We start from the raw sequence: 19,866 nt of genomic DNA, 5'->3' as shown, positions 1-19,866 counted from the left end.
CTAATTTTAGCAGGAGCAGGAAAGTTGATGGGAAAGTTTTGCAGCTCCTGTTTTATGTTCTGCTGGTTAATGAGTGTCAGAGCTGAGCAGGCTCTGAGGTGATGGATTTGGGGCAGAAAATGGCAAAGGGATATTTTAAGCACCCAGGGAATCAAGGTTTCCTTTCCTTTCGAGGTGGTTGGTGCCATGCACAGGCTGCAGGTCCCCAGGGCAAAGTCAAACCTCCCTGTGGTGTTTTTTGGCCACTTGACACCAGCCAAAACTGATCTCTTAGGCCATTCCTTTGCCTTTAGGCTCAGCTTAATGTGCTGCCAGGTTTATTTGCAGCAGGCTGTGCCTTTTCCATGGCAGGATTTATCCCAGGGAGCCGAGTGCAGCTGTCAGATCTCATGAGCTGCTGCCAAACAGCGCCTGGAATTCCTTGTTTAGCTCCGAGTTAGGGAAGATTCGGGAAAATGTAGGGCAGCCTAATTGGCCTGGGTGCAGGAATCTGTGTCACACCTTCCAAACCCCACAGTAAGCCCTGGAGCACGGGGTGAGGACCCTGCCCCACATCAGGAGCAGAGATCAATGGGGAAAAAGGGGTTACAGGTGTTGGATGGTGGAGCTGAAGAGGTTTTCATTGGGTTTTTGGGATTCTGAGGGGGTGGCCTCATCTTTGAAAGCATTTTGGGGTTTTAAAGGACTTTTTAGTCCTTTTTTTAAAGGACTTTTTTTTAAATGACTTTTTTTAAAAGGACTTTTAGTCCTTTTCTGCTCCTGGAGAGATTCATTCCCTCAGAGAGCAGATGGTGTCTGGGATCACTGTCCAGACCTGCCCAAGTGGTATAAATCCGAATAAATGCAAGAATCAGGAGGTGGAGGTGAACCTGCTGCTGAGTTTTTCGTGGCAGATGAGGGGCAGAGAGGTCCTGGGGCTGTGTGTGTGTGACAGGCTCTGCTGTGGGTTCCTAATCCCTTCTCCTTTTCCATTCCAGGGCACTCCTGGCAAGCCAGGTCCGAGGGGGCAGCGTGGTCCCACGGTGAGCAGCCAGCTCTTCATCCTTGTGCCCTTCAAAGCCTTGTCCTGGCCAAAGAGAACCTGGCATGGGCTTTGTGTCCTCACTGAGGGGGGAATTTGGCTTTCAGCAGCTGCAGCTGAGCCAGGGGGACACAGATTTGGGGCTGGGTGTCACCACTGAACGTGGTTTAAATCTTTCTGCTGACTTTCCTGTCAGCCCTTGCTGCTGCTGCTGCTGCTGGGATGATTTGTTGACCCCACGCAGCTCAGAAAGGCCTCAAATGTCACTTTTTGTGTCTTTTCAAGGGTCCACGTGGGGAAAGAGGCCCCAGGGGAAGCACGGGAAAGCCTGGCCCAAAGGTAAGGCCTGGGGGTTTTAAAGGATTTCAGATGCTGCTGCTGGAGAGATTCATTCCCTCAGAGAGCAGATGGTGTCTGGGATCACTGTCCAGCCCTGCCCAAGGGCTGTAAATTCACATAAATACAAGAATCAGGAGGTGGAGGTGAACCTGCTGCTGAGTTTTTCGTGGCAGATGAGGAGCAGAGAGGTCCTGGGGCTGTGTGTGAGCCTTTGGGGTCGTGTCCCAGGCAGGGTTGGTGTGGAGAGCAGCTGGTCCATCAGCCTCCATCTCCCTCCTTTCCTTTTCCATTGGGTTGGGAAAGCTGAGCCCTCCTGAGGCTCATTCTCAATGACCCAGCTGCAGATTATGTGCCCAGGATCTGTAAATGTGCTGGCCCCGGAGCCAGCAGGACTTTGAGGGCACTCCCAGACTGGAGACCAACACAACCTCACCACCAGCACAACCCCACAGCCCCTAAACCTCCTCAACCCCTCGTTTTTGGGGTTTAAATAGAGTTTAAACCCCCTGAGAGCCATTTTTGGAGCCATTTTTGCCTTCCCACTGCTGAGCCAGGATTGGCCACCAAGCAAAATTTGGGATTTTTCTCCAAACCAACCCTGAGGCACTGACTGATTACCTGAGCACTGATCACCAGGCTGGATGGAAACAAAACTTCTGTTTACAAACAAATCTCTGGGCTTTGTTTGGCACAAATTTTGGATAAATCCCTCCTCTTCAGGGTGGCATTTATCTCCCTGAGGGAGCCCACTGTGTGGTGGAAATATCCCAGTCTCCCCAGGATTTTTATCAGGGGATGTGGGGGGAACAAGCAGCTGCTCATTTGTCACTGGCTGCTGTTCCTGCCACAGAATTATTATTATTAGAGAGGCCTGGGGGAGTTGCTGGGGTGTGGTGTCACCGTGGGCTTGGTGCCATCTGAAGCCTTGGCACACAGAAAGCCGTGATGTTAATTTTGATATTTTTTTAAATGCTCTCTCGTTTTCCTTCTTCCTAAAAGGGCAACTCTGGTGGTGATGGCCCCCCTGGTCCTCCTGGAGAAAGGGTAAGATGAGCTGAGGGGTCCAGCAGGATTCAGACTCTGGCAGAGGAGATGGGCTTGCAGGGCTGGCGGGTTTTTGGCAAGGTGGGTCCTCCTGGGTGCCCTGTTAGCAGAGAGGAGTGGGCAGGAGCCAGGGTGAAGCTCAGCAAAAGGAAAAAAAAGGAAAATTCTGGTTAGAAATGCCAGGTGAAAGGTGCTGGTGTGGAGAGAGGTCCCCCAAGGCACCTGCAGGCCTTAGGTCCTGTCTGAGCTCTCCAGGGCAGGCCCAGGTGGGACTTTGGGTGTCCATTGGAAGCATCACTCATGGGAGAGGGGACAAATCACCCCTGGGTGACTGCAGTGCCAGAATCCCAGGCACTTTCTGGGGGATGTTGTTCTCTGGGACCTCCTGCTGCTTTCTCCAGATCACAGTCAGGTAGGAAATCCTCAGACAATGGGACTTTCATGATTTTAGCCTCAATTCTGGTTCTTTTTTTTTCCCCACTGAGTTTTGTTCTATTTGTAATTTTTTCTACACAAGCACCCAGCATTTGCCTTTCCAGACCTTTGTGCTTACCTGCTGCTCACACAGAGGTAACATCTGTAATATTTCATATCAAGTGCTGCAGGTTCCTTAACCAACTTCTCTGCCTTGTCTCTCATCCCAGGGACCACCAGGGCCTCAAGGACCCACAGGATTTCCTGGACCAAAAGGCCCCCCTGTAAGTAACTCAATTCCTGGGACATCCAGAGGGATAATCCAGCCTTTCCCACCCAGCCTGAGCTGATTCCCTGACAAATTCCCGAGAAAAGGCATCACTGAGACATGCTGATAACAGCCCCATGGTTTTGGATTTTAAATAGCCAAGTCAATTGCAGCTGATTATAAATGTTCATTTCCTACTGACTCAGGATCTCTGGGATCTTTTGTGGCTGTTCTGTGCTTTATTTTCCCTCTGTGGACGTGGAGGACAGTACAGCACTGCTGTCCCTGCAGTTGGTGCACACTTGGGGGGAGTTCAGAAATGATTTCCTGAGTGTGGTGAGCAGCTCCTGTGAGATAAATCCTTTGGAAGATGTGTGGGGAGGAAAGGGGTGCAGCTTTTAGGGTCTGCAGCTCCATTTCCCAGTGAAATAGCTGGGAGCTTGGGCAAGCAGGGCTGATTCAATGTTTGGCACAGTTTTATTGCCAAGCACTTGGTGATGCTGCTTTCCTCCCACAGGGTCCTCCTGGGAAGGATGGATTGCCTGGGCACCCTGGACAGAGAGGAGAAACTGTGAGTAGCCAAAAAACCGTGGGCTGGTCATCACTCCAGAGGCTCATTTTGGGCTCTCCAAAGCCTCCTGTGCTGCTGGGGAGATGCAGCCCCAGCTTGGGTGGTTTGGGGTCCCTGAGGGTCTGTCTCTGTGGGAAGCAGCCCATTTCTCCCCACTGCCTTCCCCAGCAAAATGAGCATTAAAAAGGTTTTGCCCATGATGCATTTTTCCTCCTCAGCTTATCAGACAATTTAATTAGCTTGCCTGGCATTTGCTAAGCAAGGCAGAGCAAACACTGCTCAGCCCAGCACCAGATATTTATTTACATGCCACAGGGCTGGTTTTAAGACAAGGGGGATTTGAGGTATTTTTGAGCCAAGTCCTCAGGTCAGGATTAACTTAAAGGTGAAGAGTTTTCACCTGCCAGAGCCTGACATTGAGTCTTCCTTGAGTTTTCCATGACATCCAAGGTGGAGGGAGCAATAAGAGCTTTGACAGCACCTGCTGTCAGCAGCTTCTGAGAATGCAATCAGAAGCATCAACCTCCAAGTCTGCAGGAGTGAATGGAGAATGGTCTTTTAATTGTTTTGGGGTCTGAAAGCTCTTCCTAATTGCTTTCCTTAATTTGCCTCTCCCAGGAAAGAGAATCTCTGTTAACCTGTGCCTTAATCCACCTTGCAGAGATCACTTTGCCCTGCACACCCAGGCAGAAGTCCCCTTTTTGTCCCTTTTCCCCCTCACATTGCCAAAATGCAAGGAGAGAAGCAAAAAAAAAAAAAAAATGAATTAAGTGCTCTTTCTACATCAGTAGCCTGGTGCATCTTTGTGCAAGATTGAAATCTCTGTGTCAAACACTTCCTTTTATTGAAGTTCCCATTCAGCAGCAAACAGCCATGCTGAGATATTTGGCCATATTAGATTTGCAAAGATTGGCTTTAAAAAAACCGTGGCAGATTCTAAAGCCTCTGTGCCCAAGGCTCAAAGAGTACAAAAGGAAAGCCCTTTCTTCAGGTTAATAAGGAAAGTCCTGCACAGAAATGATCTAAATATTTGTCTGTGATAAGAGCTTAAATTGCACCTTCATTTCCCAAGGATATTTTGCCATTTCCCCATCATTGACAGGATATTTTCTGATCTGCAGGCAGCCAGAACAGCATGGAGGAGTTATTTAAGCATGACAGGCTAGCGTTGGCATGGGATTTATCTGATCCTCTTTTGTGGCAAGCAGAGAATAGCCCGTGTGCCCTAAATGCCATTCCTCAAGCTTGTCTGCAGGCTGGAGTAACAACCATAATTAATGTGCTTTTTAAGGAGTAGCCTGGGAGAGCCAAACAATTGCAGTGGTGAGAGTTCCTCGTTGTCACTCTTCAAAATGCCATTGGAAGGAGCTGTCAGGGAGACTTCCCTGCTCGTCAGCCTCTGCAGACAAACGGGGCTGTGCTTCCTTTCAGCAAATGTTGATGGAGGAGATAAAACTTCACTCAGCCCCCGTGGGTTAAGCTGCCCCTGAGCTTCTGGGAGCTGAGCTGAGACAGAACCCAGCCTAAACCAGCACCAGAATGGGGAGCAGGAGAAGGGAAACAGCTTTTAAGAGCTGCTCAGCATGAAGAAATTCACACTGATTTTAAGAGCCATTTAATAGCCATTAATGGCGTTTTTAATTGCCATTTCCTCCATGGTTTTATGAGCGGAACAGATTTTTATAGATATACATCTATATGGCCAAAGCACAGCAGCTCCATCCAAACAGCAGGGCTGAGCTTTGAGAATCCCTTCTTCTTCCTCTGTTTCACCCTTCATAAATGCACAAGGACATTTTTCCCACTTTCTGTTTGATTTTTTATTTCATTTTCCTTCGGGTGCCCACCCTGGTCAGGGGGAGGAAGAGCTGGTGGCAGTGTGACCCTCACAGAAATGTCACCTCTTTGTATTTTCCCTTTCTCTAACAGGGTTTCCAAGGCAAGACTGGCCCTCCAGGCCCCCCTGGTGTTGTAGGGCCTCAGGTAAGAAGCAAATGCTCACCCCTGCAAGCGGTCATTACTGGTTGTGCAGCAGGGACTCCTTTTCCAGGGAAAGCAAAGCCTTGTCAGGTGGATTTGAAATTCCTGAGGCAGATGTGAAATCCCCACCATGGCCCCAGCTCACCTTGCTGAGGGGTTGGGATGGGGTTTAGAAAAACGTAAATGAGGTGGTTCCTGTGAGCTGGGGTTGGGATGGGGTTTAGAAAAACGTAAATGTGACGGCTCCTGTGAGCTCAGCACAACCACCCTGGTGTAAAACCGGTGTAGGGTGAGAAAACAGCTGAAAAAGACAACCCAGCTGAAAAACACAACCCAGCTAAACAACACAACCCAGCTGAAAAGCACAAAACATCTCAAAAACCACATCCCAGCTCAAAGCCCTGCAGCAGCCAGGGAGTTAAATGAGATCTCCAAGGGCTGAGCAGCTGCTGGTGGTCAGGGCAGAGCAAACGTGATGCCAGAGTGCTCTTCTGTGTCACTGCGAGGAAAATCATCCCTCTTTCATCTGAAGGGCTGCCAGGTTCTGTCAGAGCTGGGCTGGTTTGCTTTCAGTCACCTCGAACGAGCACAACTTTCAGTGAGCCTGCACTGAGCTTAGGACTGGCTTTGGGTCGAGCCTTCTTCCCTGAGCTGCTGGGGAGCAGCTCTTTAATTAGAAAGCAATTAATTTGTCCTCTTTAATGACACCATAAAGTCCCTGATTTGTAAATTCCCTGATTAGGGGCAATCCCCTGATGGCTGTGTCTGTCTTCTCAAGTGCAAATTAGGCTCGGTGGCAATTTGGTGGGGCTCTGCTGGGTGCAGTTGCTGTGATCTGTGGCTGCTGAGTGAGCTCTGCGTGCTCTAAGCGCCCTCCCTGCAGCAGGACATGAGTTACAGCCCTGTCCCCAAAGCCACCAAGAGGGCAGGGACGCCGTGGCTTTGTGCATGTGGCTTTTGTCCTCCTAAAAAAGGAGCCCCCGGGGAGCCCTGTGTGACACTTGTCACCCTGAGTGCCCTCGGAGGGCAGGGAGGCAGCCGGTAATTGCCAGGCAGAGCGAGCCTCATGCATTATTTATGCCCCATCCGAGCAGGAATCAGCAGCCTTGGAGAGTGCTTGGGAAGTTTTCAATTAAAAAGGGAAAGCTAAGCATAATAGTTGTGGTGGTGACATCTCGTTTGGGTGAAATCTGGGCTCACTCCAGGGGTTCCCAGTGCCCCCAGTCTGCTGAGGGTGATGTTGGCCACTTCCAGGACAGATGCCAGAAGGGGAATGTCTCCAGGGATTGCCGGTGGCACTGAAGGCACCTCTTCCATCCCACCCTGCACTTTTTCCTTCCTCAGCTGTTCTGCCCATACCCACCCCGTTTTCTCTGACTGGTTTTTTCCAGGGTCCAACTGGTGAGACTGGGCCCATGGGTGAGCGAGGCCACCCAGGCCCTCCAGGCCCCCCAGGTGAACAAGGCCTCCCTGGCCTCACTGGAAAAGAAGGGACCAAGGTAGGCACTGGAATCCACCTCCTTGCTGCCCATCCCTCCCCAGATGTGGAGAGGATGATTCAGAAAAGAAATGGAGCTCCTGCCTCGTCCTAGCTGGAGGCTGAGGAGATGAGCTGGGCCTCCATGCAATGAGCAGACCCTCAGCTCTTTCTCCTTGTCTTGCAGGGGGATCCTGGTCCTGCTGGCCTCCCAGGGAAGGATGGTCCCCCTGGACTGAGAGGGTTCCCTGGCGAACGAGGCCTCCCCGGCCCCATTGTGAGTAGAATCTGTTTGGTTCCTCCAGCTGGAGAACTCCCAGTTGCTCCTGTTGTGAATTCAGAAGCACTGGGGTTGTTGAATTCCCATGCTCCAGTTGTTGAATTCCCAACTCCTCCTGTTGTGAATTCCCAGCTTCTCCTGTTATGAATTCCCAGCTGCTCCAGTTGTTGAATTCCCAGCTGCTCCAGTTGTTGAATTCCCAGCTGCTCCACTTGTCCACCTCCCCAGCTGACTTTGTTTTCCTTCCTCCAGGGTTCTCCAGGGCTGAAAGGCAACGAAGGTCCTCCAGGCCCTCCAGGCCCAGCCGTGAGTATCCCTGTCCCTGCAGGCAGCACCATTTACAAGCTTGGCAGGGCCAGGCCAGGGTTAGTCACAGCTCCAGGCTTTATCCTGATTTTCCTGACGACTCCCTGCATGTTCCTGTATTTTACAAGCCCTGCATGTAACAGCTCAGTCATTTGTGGGGTCAGCTGTGGACGTACGTGACAGGCTGAGGGAACTGCAGGGGTTCAGAACATCCAGGATTTTGTTTCTAATCCACCTGCTTTGCCTCTGGAAGTTGTCTCCACTTGAGATCCCTGCTCAGGGCCGTCCTCCTGGAAGGAATCATTCATCATCCAACCCTCCCTGCTGGCTGTGAAGTGGCTCATGCTCTTGTTCCAGGCTGTTTATGTGTCCCCAGGAGCTGAGCAATCTGCACCATCCAGAGGAGAATCCAGCCCTTCCAGGGATTTTAATTCAAAAAACCAATCTGCAGGGGCCCTTAGGCTTGTGGTACCAACTCTTCACGTGGCAGTGATCCCATCAAACATGCACAAATATGGATGAAGGGCTTGGATTTCTCTCTGGGCATGGTGAAGCTTGATACTGCAATTAAAGCTCCTTTCCTCCTCCTCCTCCTCCCAACAGGGCTCTCCAGGGGAGCGTGGCCCTGCAGGATCAGCTGGCCCTATAGGATTGCCAGGCAGACCGGGCCCCCAGGGACCTCCAGGACCTGCAGGTGAAAAGGGAGCTCCAGTAAGTACCAGTATGAAGGTGAACAGTTGGGGATGTGTGCAGCAGGGAGCTGAGCATGGAACTGGTGCTTGTGGAGATTTAAATTATAAAAAAATAAGGATATAAAGTTCAGTTAGAATGGATTTTTCTCATCTTGAGCACATCAAACCACTGGATGTCAGCTGCTCAGGTGACACCCCTGTCAAGCATGGCTGTGACCCCAGGGACTGATGTGTCCTCAGGCAAGGAGAAGGCCTGGGGGCTGAAAAGGTGCCACAGCCTGTGTCACCTCCTGGTGACAAACAGCCAAAGGCCAGGCCTGTGGGCAGAGAACTGAGCCAGCCCCATCAGCAGAAAGAACCAGAGGTGGCTTTGGTGATGTCAGGCTGCTCTGCTGGTGGCTCTTTGATACCAGAAGTGTTATCAGCCACGCTTGCTGCTTTGTTAGAAACTCCAGCAGCTGATCCAGAGGCGAGAATTTCCTGGTGAATCAGTTTTAGGAACATCTGTCCTGCTGAGTACCTGCACCATGTGCCAGTCAGGGCAGGGATGAATAGGCAATTTATGTGGCATCTAATTTATTTAGAGGAGAGCACCCAGGATTCAGGCGCGATTCAATCATGGACGAGGAAACTGGAAAATATTCACTGTTCAGTTCCTGTAAGCAAACAAATTTGATTGAAAACTCCTGCTCAAAGGAGTACAAGTAGATGTTGACACAGAGATTGTTTTATTCGCTTCAGGTGGTTTTATTTGTCCAGAATCTCAGGATGGGCCTCCTGAGAACCCCCCTTAGCTGGGGCTCAGCCAGGGAGGGAGCAGGACCAGAATCAGCAAAATCTGGCTCGTGGGAGTAAAAATTACTTGGGGTCTTGTTTGTCATCCAGGCAGGGATGGCAGAGGGTTCAGATTAAATCAGATTATGTTGCTGTAGCAGTGAAATTGCAGCTGTGATCTGGGTATTCACCGCTTACATTTGCTTGTTCTTTTCATTATCCCTCAAGACAGAAGTTTTGTCTCCTTTCAGACAAGGAGCACAGATGAAATATCAGCTGGAAGCGGCTCTGCTGTTCCTGCCCATCCAGCCAGGAGTCATTAGCAGCTGAATAAAACCTTAATGGGCTGTAAGGGCTCGGTTGGAGGGTGTGACCTGCCTGTTTTTCTGCTTCCAGGGGGAGAAGGGTCCCCAAGGACCGGCTGGCCGGGATGGCATCCAGGGCCCCGTGGGACTGCCGGGCCCGGCAGGTCCTGTTGGACCTCCAGGAGAGGATGGAGACAAGGTGGGGACAGCTCCTGCTGCCTGGGGTCGCTCTGGCATGGAACTGGGCAGCGTTTGCACCGTGGTGCACCCCACAGTCGGGTGGGATGTGCTGCTGGAGGGATTTTGTGGAGCTCAAAATCCCGTGGGATGAGCAGCAGCAGATGGGGCTCCCTGTGCTCTTCCAGCCGCAAAATCCCCTGAAATCCTCATTGGCTCCCCCTAATCTGTAGCAGGTGCCTGCCCATGGATGCCCAGCCTCTCCAAATTAATTCCCTCTCTCATTAAGCCACTCTGCAGTGGAGGATTCCCAGGAAAAATCAGCTGAGACAAATCCCTGTGGCTGCTCAAAGGGTCTGCAGGATGCAGAAGTTCCCTGAAATCCACGTTGGCTCCCCCAAACCTGTAGCAGGTGCCTGCCCACGGATGGTCAGCCTCTCCAAATTAATTCCCTTTCTCATTAAGCCCCTGTGGAGTGGAGAATTCCCAGGAAACATCAGGGGGAATTCTTCCAGGGAAAAATTCCCAGGAAACACTGGACAAATCTCTGTGGCTGCTCAAAGGGTCCGCAGGATGCAGAAATTCCCTGAAATCCAGGTTGCCTCCACCAAATCTGTAGCAGGTGCCTGCCCACGGATGCTCAGCCTCTCCAAATTAATTCCCTCTCTCATTAAGCCCCTCTGGAGTGGAAAATTCCCAGGAAACATCAGCTGGGACAAATCCCTGTGGCTGCTCAAAGGGTCTACAAGATGCAGCTTCGTGGATGGCCTGGCAGCTGAGGAATTGTAGGGTGGAAAAGGGTTTGGCTGCACCTGGAGTGGCCAAATCTCTGGGATTCTTCACCCATTCAGTCCCTGTGGGATTTGGGATGAGGATGCAGCCCCTCAGGGCTGCTGAGATGTGGAAGTGGTGATGGATTGATGGATTAATGTTGTCCCTTTGTTCCTGGCAGGGTGAGATCGGGGAGCCTGGGCAGAAGGGCAGCAAAGGGGACAAGGGGGAGCAGGTGAGTGATGGGGACTCTGCTGTAGCTGCTTCTCTTGAGTCTGGTTCATTGTGTGACTTGCTGGAAATAGAAATTAAATTTATATCGTTTTCTAATGTTGATTCATCTTCTGTGCTTCATCAAATACCCACATGATGTAAAAAAAAAGAGTGAGAGCCTCAAGTGGGAGCCTCCAGCTCCCAGGAACACTGAGATATTTCCACATCACCCACTTAGCATGGAAATATCTGTGAAACATGAGCAATGTTGCCATCAAAGTTGGGTCTTTTGGCTGAAGTTCCCTTTCTGATTTAGTTGAAGATGTCTTTGCTCATGACAGAGGGGTGGACCTGGTGATTTTTAAAGGTCCCTTCCAACCCAAACCATCCTGTAATTCTGGGGTGATTCCAGTTCCACACCCTGTTTGTGCTGCCCAGAGCCCAAGGAACATGAGTTACCCAGGAGTCAGGGCTGAGTGTTGACATTGCTTTGCTGCAGCAAAAATGTGTTTGGAGGAGTCTGAAGAATGCTGGGGTGCCCAGGGAGACCTGACCCTGTTCCCCACCTCTCTTTTGGGAATTAATGCAATTTTAATGGAGATTGTATTGAAGGAATTCACCTTTTCCAGGTGAATTTGTCTCTCTGCTCCTTGCACTGACATTTCTTTTTTTGTGACAGGGTCCCCCAGGCCCCACCGGTCCCCAGGGTCCAATTGGTCAGCCTGGCCCAGCTGTGAGTATTGCCCCCTATTAACAGAAATCTCTTTTTTTTCCCCAAAAAAATCCTCCTGGGAAGCACTGGGATGATTCCTGCCTGGCACTGCTGCTGCCCAACACGAGCAGGGGGTGGTGGGATGGGGTTGGTGTGTCCCCACGTCTGTGCTGGGCTGATCAGAGCCTGTCCTTGCAGGGAGCTGATGGAGAGCCCGGGCCCCGAGGACAGCAAGGCCTCTTTGGTCAGAAAGGTGATGAAGGACCCCGAGGGTTCCCTGGCCCCCCTGGCCCTGTGGGCTTGCAGGTAATTTACAGCATCCAGGGAGGGTTTAGGTGTTGGGAAGGATGAAAGTTTGACAAGAAAGTCTCACAGATATGTGTGCTTAGCAGAAAGATTTTTGAATATGGAGTCTGATGAAGGAATAGAGATGGAATCAAGTTTTGATATAGAAGAGAAGAATTGCTGAGCCAGTCTCGCTGGATAACCAAGGAGGCAAAGGGTGTGTTAGTTAGAAGGGGTTTTTGTGGCTTAGAGCAAAGGATAAACCCACCCCAAACAAGAAGATGTTTTTACCAAGTAGAAAGCACAGGCAAACAAGTCAGCAAATGTTGCAAGTAGAAAAAAGATCTCAGAATTTTCCACTGCAAGAAAACTGAAAAACAACTTCTAGCTTAAACTGTAATGTACTGACTTTTAGTGATTGGAGAGCAGTAACATGAATATGGTAATTACAGTAGTTATGATGGGCTATAGATAATAGTTAAGGTATAGATTGGTTCTGCTGTATTAAGATGCTCAGCAAAGGAAAGTCTATAATGCAATGTAACCAAAAGAAAAGTCTATAATGCATTGTAACAAAAAGAAAAGTATGTAATGCATTGTAACCAAACCCAAAGGGTCTCCAGGGCTGCCTGCAGCTGGAGCTGACAGCTGTAGGCACAGCTCTGTCACTCATGAGCCTGGCCTGCTGTAACTCATGGATACAACAAACTGCATTTTGGAGAGCCACCTGGAGTCCCCCATCCCTCTTTTGGGCTCTTACATTCAGGGTGGTGAGAGCTGGGGCTCACCTGAGATGTTCCCAGCTAAAATTCATCCTCTGCACCTCCACAGGGCCTGCCTGGACCACCTGGGGAGAAGGGAGAAACGGGTGATGTTGGCCAGATGGTAAGGGGCTTCCAAATTTCTTATTTCACCACTGACATTGCTCTGAGAAACCCACCTGAAATTTGTCCTCCTTTTCTCTCAGGGCCCACCAGGCCCACCAGGACCCAGAGGTCCATCTGGGCCACCAGGAGCAGACGGTCCACAGGGTCCTCCTGGAGGAATAGGAAACCCTGGTGCAGTAGGAGAGAAGGTAAAGCACCCTGAGGAGCCTGAAGCAGGAGTTTGCTGCAGCACTCGTGCAGTGCCTTTGCTGTGCCAGCAGAAAACTCATCCCCCTGCAGAAATGTGAACATTTCCATCCTTTTTTTTCCATGTGTAGGGTGAACCTGGGGAATCTGGTGAGCCTGGTCTCCCTGGAGAGGTTGGCCTGCCGGTGAGTGCCCCCTGGGAGAGGTGTGGATGTGGATGGGACAGCAGGGACTGAGCCAGCCCTGTCCTGGATTTGGGTATTGATGACACATTGCCACGTTCCTGGGTATTTATGGGATCACGTTTAGTCACCAAATCTGGGCTACCCACGGCTGAACACCATGAACACCACTCAGTCCTCGTGGGAAGGGACTGTTAAATCATGTCCTTGTGTTTGGAGACACAAATAGAGCTTCTTTTGCTCAGAACTGATTAAAGGATAATTAGAGATCAGTATGTTTGGGGTTTTTTTTTCCTTGATAATAAAAGTTTTTTTGTCCTTTACAGGGCCCTAAAGGTGAAAGAGGTGAAAAGGGGGAAGCAGGTCCCTCTGGTGCTGCTGGTCCACCTGGCCCCAAAGGCCCACCAGGTGATGATGGCCCCAAAGGCAGCCCTGTAAGTACCCCCTCAGTCTTTCCCTGCCTTGCCAGCAGACATTTCTGCATGAAAAGATGTTCCCAGAGATATCTGTGGAAATTCAGACTCATTTCCTTGCCATGGAATCGTTCCTCTGGTGATCCATGACCTCAGCCCCATTCCTTAGGGTGCTGATGAGGGAAGGACCCTGCTGCACCACATTTCCCAGAAATACTGGAATTACCAGTGCTTTTTGCAGGCTGTCAGGAATCTCACCCCATGGAGACGAGCTGCAGTAGGGTCACTTTGTGTTTATGGCTTTCCAAGGTCTTCTGCACCAGAGCAGAGCTTCCAAAATAGGATCAAGGAGATTTATTGGGTTTGGGAGCTGTACCTGCACACCCAGCTCCCTGCTGCTGATTTCTACAGCTCTGGTGGAGCCAGTGGAGCTCTGCTGATCTTTCAGGGTCCTCTGAAGCTTGAAATTTATGATGAGATAAGACAAGATGGCACAAAGAAGCAGAGGAGGCAGGGGAGTTTAGTCATCCCTCCGAACAGATGGGATTTGGGATATCTGTGATGGGTTGCAGGCTGCTCCTGGAATCATGTGAAGCACCCGACAGACATTGTATGGGGAAGAATGCTGAAGTGTTTCAGTCATTAAATGCTCTGAGAGGCTCCTCCTGGGCAAAATGTCACACATTTGCCAGAGCAAAACCTTCCAATCTTCATGTTCCCAAAGCTGGGAGGACTCTGCTGTCACCCAGCCAGAGGATTTCTGACAGACTGGGATGGAAGTGCCAGCGTTGCCTCTGGAGCTCTGGTAGCCAGGATGCAGATCTGGACTGGCTGGGACGGGGTGAAAACCCTGCAGCTCCAAAGAGGGGTTGTGGTTGTACAAATTGGGGTTTTACTCCATAGGGTGGCTCCCCACGTTGTCACTGGTGCTCTCCAGGTGCAACATCCCTGACTTGGGAATATTCTTCTCTCTTTGCAGGGTCCAGTTGGTTTCCCTGGTGACCCTGGTCCTCCTGGAGAGCCTGGCCCAGCTGTAAGTGTTGGTCTCACAGAGCTTCCTCCTCCTGGGGTGGTGAAACTCAACTGTGCTGCTCATTCCCAACAGCTCCCCTGGCATTTCCTCTGCTCAGCACCATTCACACCCTAAAAACACCTCCTTGTTCCTTTTTCCCTCTGTTTTAGGGTCAAGACGGTCCCCCTGGTGACAAAGGTGATGATGGTGAACCTGGACAGACTGTGAGTACCTGAGGAGATGAGAGCTGTTCCCCACAGTGCCCATGGCTCTGTGCCAGCTCCAGGGACACTGAGCCTCTCACTCCCACCAGAATTTCCCAGTGAGAATTGCCCACTGAGGATCTTATTCCAACCATCATCCATCCATCCATCATCCATCCATCATCCATCCATCCATCCATCCATCATCCATCCATCCATCCATCCATCCATCCATCCATCCATCCATCCATCCATCCATCCATGGATCCATCCCTCCATCCATGGGTGGGGCACTCATGCCTTGTTCCCCTCCCCTCTCTCCCTGCAGGGTTCCCCTGGTCCCACAGGAGAGCCAGGCCCCTCTGGACCCCCTGGAAAAAGGGTGAGTTGGTTTTTTTTTGGGAAGATTTTCCCAAAAGCACTTCCATTAACTTTTTAAAACTCATGGTGTTACTAAGCCTACAATAAATGCTGTGTAAATACTGTGTAAAACATGTGATAATGAAAAAAAAAAAGTGATAATTAAAAAAAATAAAATGATGCACCATCCACAGCTATTGGAAATTGATGGGAAGCTGCCAAGCAAATCCCTTGGATTTTTTTTTTTAACAACCCAAAGAAAACCCAAGGATGAGCTACTCCTGCTCTTCCTGCCTCGCTGGCAGAACCCAGGGATTCATTTAGCAAGGAACTAATTTAAAAAGCTTTTCAGGGATATTTGTCTCCATTTTGTCTCCTTCCCTGGGGCTGGAGCATCGTTTTGCTAATTCCAACGGACCCTTGCAGATCAGCAGCATCTAATTGTGTTTCCCATCTACTCTGGGCTTTCTTTAGGGCCCTCCTGGTCCAGCTGGTCCTGAAGGAAGGCAAGGAGAGAAAGGAGCCAAGGTGAGAGCTGAATGGGATTTCACTTGTGCTGTGTCCTTGCTAGTCCAAGAGGATCTCCCTCTGCCAAGGCAGGGAGTTGATTTTGCTGTGTGTTACAACAAATTAGCCTGGATTTGGGGCCACTGACCTCAAATCTGAGCTTATGTTTCAGCCCTTAACAAGCTCTGTGGAGACAATTAGGGCTTGGTAAGGTCACGGGAATGTTTTGCCTGGTTTGGAACATCCAAGTGCTATATTTGGCAAGGTAATGTGTTGTAAATAATGGGGTGTGCAGAGCCCCGTGTCCTTTCCCAGGGCAAACACAGCATTCATGGGCTGGGATTGTTTGGGTGGGAGTGCTGGGGAAATGGAGCTGGGATGGGAAATTACAGATGCCCTTGTGGCAGCACAGGGGAGGGAGGATGGGTGGATGGAAGGGTGCCCCTGAACCCAGGAGAGCTCAGAGCCAAAGGGTGGTTCCTGCTGGAATTCAGGCAAGGCTGGAAACTGTGAAGGAGTTTGGAGAGTGCCTGAGGTGGAGGGAGCAGCAGGAAAATCAAGGAGCAGAAATTTTCATTTCCAGTGCTTTGCACGGATCTGCAGCCACTCCATGACATCCTGGCACCTTCTCACTAAATCCTCTGACAATCCAACACAAATTCAACCCCCTGCCTCTTCATCCAGGGCGAAGCTGGTTTGGAAGGACCTCCTGGGAAGACTGGACCCATTGGTCCCCAAGGTGCTCCAGGGAAGCCTGGCCCCGATGGCCTTCGTGGGATCCCTGGCCCAGTTGTGAGTATTCCCAGCCTGGGAAAGCTCAGCTTTGTTCCTGTGTCCCACCTGTCTGGAAAGTGCCTTTTCCCAGTGTTCTGTCCATGCTGGAATGCCTGACAGCAGATACAACAGATTTCATGGGAGTAATGGAATGGTGAATATCATCTCCTACATGCTTCATTTGGGTCTTGGGTCTTCAGCCACTCTCCAGGAGTGATTTTCCTTGACCCACAAAGTCCCTTTTCCAGCAGAGATTGCAGCATGGAAGGAACATAAATCCTTTTGCTTTAGCCACCTGTGAAAAGCCAGGACAAACCTGCCCTGGCACAGGTGAATAATCGGAATATTCCCAGCTGGGAGCACTGCTGTCACTGGCAATGAGGAAATTGCACTTTTTTTACAGGGTGAACAAGGTCTCCCGGGATCCCCTGGCCCAGATGGTCCTCCAGGCCCAATGGTACGTCCAGAGCATCCAATTCCAGGAGGTTTTGAGCTGGATCAATGAGTGTGACATGAATTCATTCCCTCTTTTGTTTTCCCTGTGTCCCAAAGGGCCCTCCGGGTTTGCCTGGTCTGAAAGGAGACTCTGGTCCTAAAGGGGAGAAGGTGAGAACCCACTCAGGATCCCATTGCCTGGTCCCTGCTGGGGTGTGGGGGGACAAATGGCACTGCCCAGGGGTCCTGCAGCTGGCAGGACAAGGCTGGGGAGTGTCACCAGCCCCAGTGACAGCTTCAGAGGAGAGCTGGACCACTCTGAGTGTGCCCCAAGGAGCTGTGGGGGAGTGTGGAGGTGCAGAGCCTCCATTTTTGGTGTAATTCCCCACCCTATAAACTTTTCTGCCATATATATATTTATATAACCCCAGGGAATGAGTAGCTGCTCCAGTGCAGAGGTTCTTTCTATATTTGTAGCATTTTCTGCTGTAAAAATCTCCTATTTTTGGTCACTCTGCCACTTCCACATGCCAGGGATTGCTACAAACTCCTCTCACCTCACTCAGATATTTGGGGCTGGATCTAGAAATGTCTTTGCTCTCTCCAGTCAGAAATCCTAATTAACATCTGCTGTTTTCCCCCAGGGTCACCCAGGTTTAATTGGTCTCATTGGACCACCAGGAGAGCAGGGAGAAAAGGGTGACAGAGGCCTCCCAGGGCCCCAGGGCTCAGCAGGACCCAAAGGAGAGCAGGTAAATATTCCCTAAAACCCTCCTGGAACGTGCTTTGGAGCATTGCACCCGTGAGGAGGTGCAGCACAGCAGAGATGGGCAACCCTGGCAGCAGATCCTTGGCAGTTTTTGAGGGATATTTTCTGTATTAATGTGGTTTATTCTGTGTGTGAAACGTGGATTTGCTCCAAAATGACCCATTTTAGTGGGAAGCAGATTCTCAAGGGTCCTATGAAAGAGTTGAATAGACTTGGAGGGATGGTGCCATTAAATATTCATCTGAAGGGCTGATTTTTAAAAGTGTGAGCCTAAATGAGATAAGAGATTCCTTGCCCATGCTCTAGAAACCAGGTAAAGCTCCAGATTGGCCTGGAATCCCCCAAAACTAGGTGCTCCCCTGTGAGCAGGGGTTGGATGTGTAATTTAAGGCCAGAATTGCAGATTAATATTATTTTCCTGTTATCTTTTAGGGTATCACAGGTCCCTCTGGACCCATTGGACCTCCAGGGCCCCCAGGATTGCCGGTAGGTGACAACCAATGTCATTGGAATTCCTTGGGAGAGCTCAGGAGCCACTTTGGTGCTCCCAGGAATGGCCAGCACAGCCCTGGCTGTAGGAGGATGTTTGGCACAACGGGGCTTTTTAGCTGAGCCCTTTAAAAACCCTTGGATGAGTTCCAGGAGTGCTGGAAGTGGGAAGATTTGGGAGATGGGCACAGGGAAAATCATCCCACCCTGTTTCCCTCCCCCTTTCTTTTGGAATATCCACAATCCCACAGGGATTTCTTGCCCTTTTTTTCTGATTTTTATCACTTTTTCGGTGCTACCCTGGGGTGCCCAGCTGGGTGTCCTGAGCACGGGGTGGGATCAGCCCCACATTCCAGGAATCTCCCAGCAGCTTCCCCAGTCCCCACTGGGGCAGGAGTGTGGAGCTCTGCCACAAAAAGCTTTTTGTCTGTTGGCAAAGAAAAGCAACGCCCAGCTGAAGTGGATGGGGGAAAATGGAAATAGAAAGGGAATAAATTTTTTAAAAATTTCTTTTCTGAATTCTCTGCTTGGAAATGAGCTGACTCCTTTCTGTATTTGTCTCTCCACAGGGTCCACCTGGTCCCAAAGGTGCTAAAGGCTCATCAGTGAGTATGGACACAACTAAAGGAAGAGGCTGAGGGGTTTTTATTGAGTGTAGGACATGCTGGGCCTCCCCTCATCAGCAAAATGAATGCAATTAGCAGAGAGGGCTTAGCAAACTCTGCCTTTGCAGGCTGCCTAAGCCCAGCAGTGATAACTGGGGAAGGTTTCTGTGCCACAACTGCGCTTCCCTGAAGAGCAGAGCAGCAGAGATCACAAGGAGGAGCAATCCAGTGCTTAGTCCTGAGGAGAAAAGCTGCTGCTGGAGAGTGGAGGGGATTAAAAATAGCCCATGAAAAGCGGGAGGTGGGAAGTTGGAAAGTGAAGAACTCGGTGAGAAATGAGACTCTGGAGCTTCGTGGTGCAGACCTGCTGTGCAGGCAGCTAAAAATTCCTCTTTTGGGCAACTTCTTAGTGTCTTTTCGCCATCCAGAATTCGATGTTTTATTAATTTGAAGATTTTATTTGAAGATTTTATTTGACTTGCAGAACTGTTGGGTTGGTTGGGAGAGTTAAAGATTTTGTGCATTTTCTGCATTCTGTAGGGAGCATAAGAAAAATCTGACTGTAACTTCCAGGTGTTTGATCTTTTCTTTCACCTAAACACCAAAAATAACCAAAAATACCATTTTCTTGAGATGTGGGTACAGGTAGACTCCTCTTGTGTGCCTGAAGGGACAAAAAATGAAGTTTCATTAATTAAAATAATGTTTGGGATGTGATAAAAGTGCCAGGTGAATTCTCCTGAGTGACTCCTGATTTTCCCTTGTTTTTCCATGCAGGGTCCCACAGGTCCCAAGGGTGAATCAGGTCTTCCTGGGCCCCCAGGGCCTCCTGTAAGTAGAACCCATAAAGTGAAGGATGAAATGAGGTTCAGACCTCATGGGTGCTGGAATTTGGGAAGCAGAAAAAATCTCTGGGCAAAAATTCCTTTCCAATCCTAGCAATGGGTTGGAAACTCTTGGAGACACTGGGGGAGAAAGGATGGGAAGGGAGGAATTATTGATGGGAAGAGGACAGTGGAAGGTGGAAAATGTTGAAGCCAGAGGTTTTATCAGCCCCATCCATGGCTGTTTCCCATGTCCAATGTGTATTTTGGGATGTTGCTGCTTTGTCCATCTCTCATGTCCTTTTCCCAATGGAATGAGAAGTTGTGTCCTTTATTTCCCCCCAAAAATCAGGGTCCTCCTGGAGAAGTCATCCAGCCCCTGCCCATCCAGGCTGCCAAGAGGACCAGGAGGAACATTGATGCCAGCCAGCTGCTGGATGATGGCAATGCTGACAACTACATGGACTATGCTGATGGCATGGAGGAGATTTTTGGCTCCCTGAACTCCTTGAAACTGGAAATCGAGCAGATGAAGCATCCCCTGGGCACTCAGCACAACCCAGCACGCACCTGCAAGGACCTGCAGCTCTG

General features: G+C 50.2%; 1 protein-coding gene across 1 annotated transcript in view; it reads left to right on the top strand.

The window, feature by feature from the left end:
* COL5A1 (collagen type V alpha 1 chain) overlaps positions 1 to 19,866 on the top strand; it is a 108,205-nt gene that overhangs the window by 75,902 nt on the left and 12,437 nt on the right. Inside the window, exons 33-62 of the mRNA XM_031057288.1 lie at positions 978 to 1,022; positions 1,307 to 1,360; positions 2,360 to 2,404; positions 3,049 to 3,102; positions 3,604 to 3,657; positions 5,587 to 5,640; positions 7,029 to 7,136; positions 7,302 to 7,391; positions 7,647 to 7,700; positions 8,304 to 8,411; positions 9,563 to 9,670; positions 10,601 to 10,654; positions 11,312 to 11,365; positions 11,543 to 11,650; positions 12,461 to 12,514; positions 12,597 to 12,704; positions 12,834 to 12,887; positions 13,211 to 13,318; positions 14,277 to 14,330; positions 14,480 to 14,533; positions 14,841 to 14,894; positions 15,347 to 15,400; positions 16,064 to 16,171; positions 16,557 to 16,610; positions 16,706 to 16,759; positions 17,233 to 17,340; positions 17,790 to 17,843; positions 18,416 to 18,451; positions 19,229 to 19,282; positions 19,628 to 19,866. Of these exons, the coding sequence (XP_030913148.1) occupies positions 978 to 1,022; positions 1,307 to 1,360; positions 2,360 to 2,404; positions 3,049 to 3,102; positions 3,604 to 3,657; positions 5,587 to 5,640; positions 7,029 to 7,136; positions 7,302 to 7,391; positions 7,647 to 7,700; positions 8,304 to 8,411; positions 9,563 to 9,670; positions 10,601 to 10,654; positions 11,312 to 11,365; positions 11,543 to 11,650; positions 12,461 to 12,514; positions 12,597 to 12,704; positions 12,834 to 12,887; positions 13,211 to 13,318; positions 14,277 to 14,330; positions 14,480 to 14,533; positions 14,841 to 14,894; positions 15,347 to 15,400; positions 16,064 to 16,171; positions 16,557 to 16,610; positions 16,706 to 16,759; positions 17,233 to 17,340; positions 17,790 to 17,843; positions 18,416 to 18,451; positions 19,229 to 19,282; positions 19,628 to 19,866 (2,237 nt within the window). The remainder of the gene's footprint in view (positions 1 to 977; positions 1,023 to 1,306; positions 1,361 to 2,359; positions 2,405 to 3,048; positions 3,103 to 3,603; positions 3,658 to 5,586; positions 5,641 to 7,028; positions 7,137 to 7,301; positions 7,392 to 7,646; positions 7,701 to 8,303; positions 8,412 to 9,562; positions 9,671 to 10,600; positions 10,655 to 11,311; positions 11,366 to 11,542; positions 11,651 to 12,460; positions 12,515 to 12,596; positions 12,705 to 12,833; positions 12,888 to 13,210; positions 13,319 to 14,276; positions 14,331 to 14,479; positions 14,534 to 14,840; positions 14,895 to 15,346; positions 15,401 to 16,063; positions 16,172 to 16,556; positions 16,611 to 16,705; positions 16,760 to 17,232; positions 17,341 to 17,789; positions 17,844 to 18,415; positions 18,452 to 19,228; positions 19,283 to 19,627) is intronic.

The sequence above is a fragment of the Geospiza fortis genome, unplaced genomic scaffold (genome assembly GCF_000277835.1).
Source record: "Geospiza fortis unplaced genomic scaffold, GeoFor_1.0 scaffold27, whole genome shotgun sequence".
NCBI lineage: Eukaryota > Metazoa > Chordata > Aves > Passeriformes > Thraupidae > Geospiza > Geospiza fortis.
Note: the sequence above shows the minus strand (reverse complement) of the source record. Positions and strands in the feature narration are given on the sequence as shown.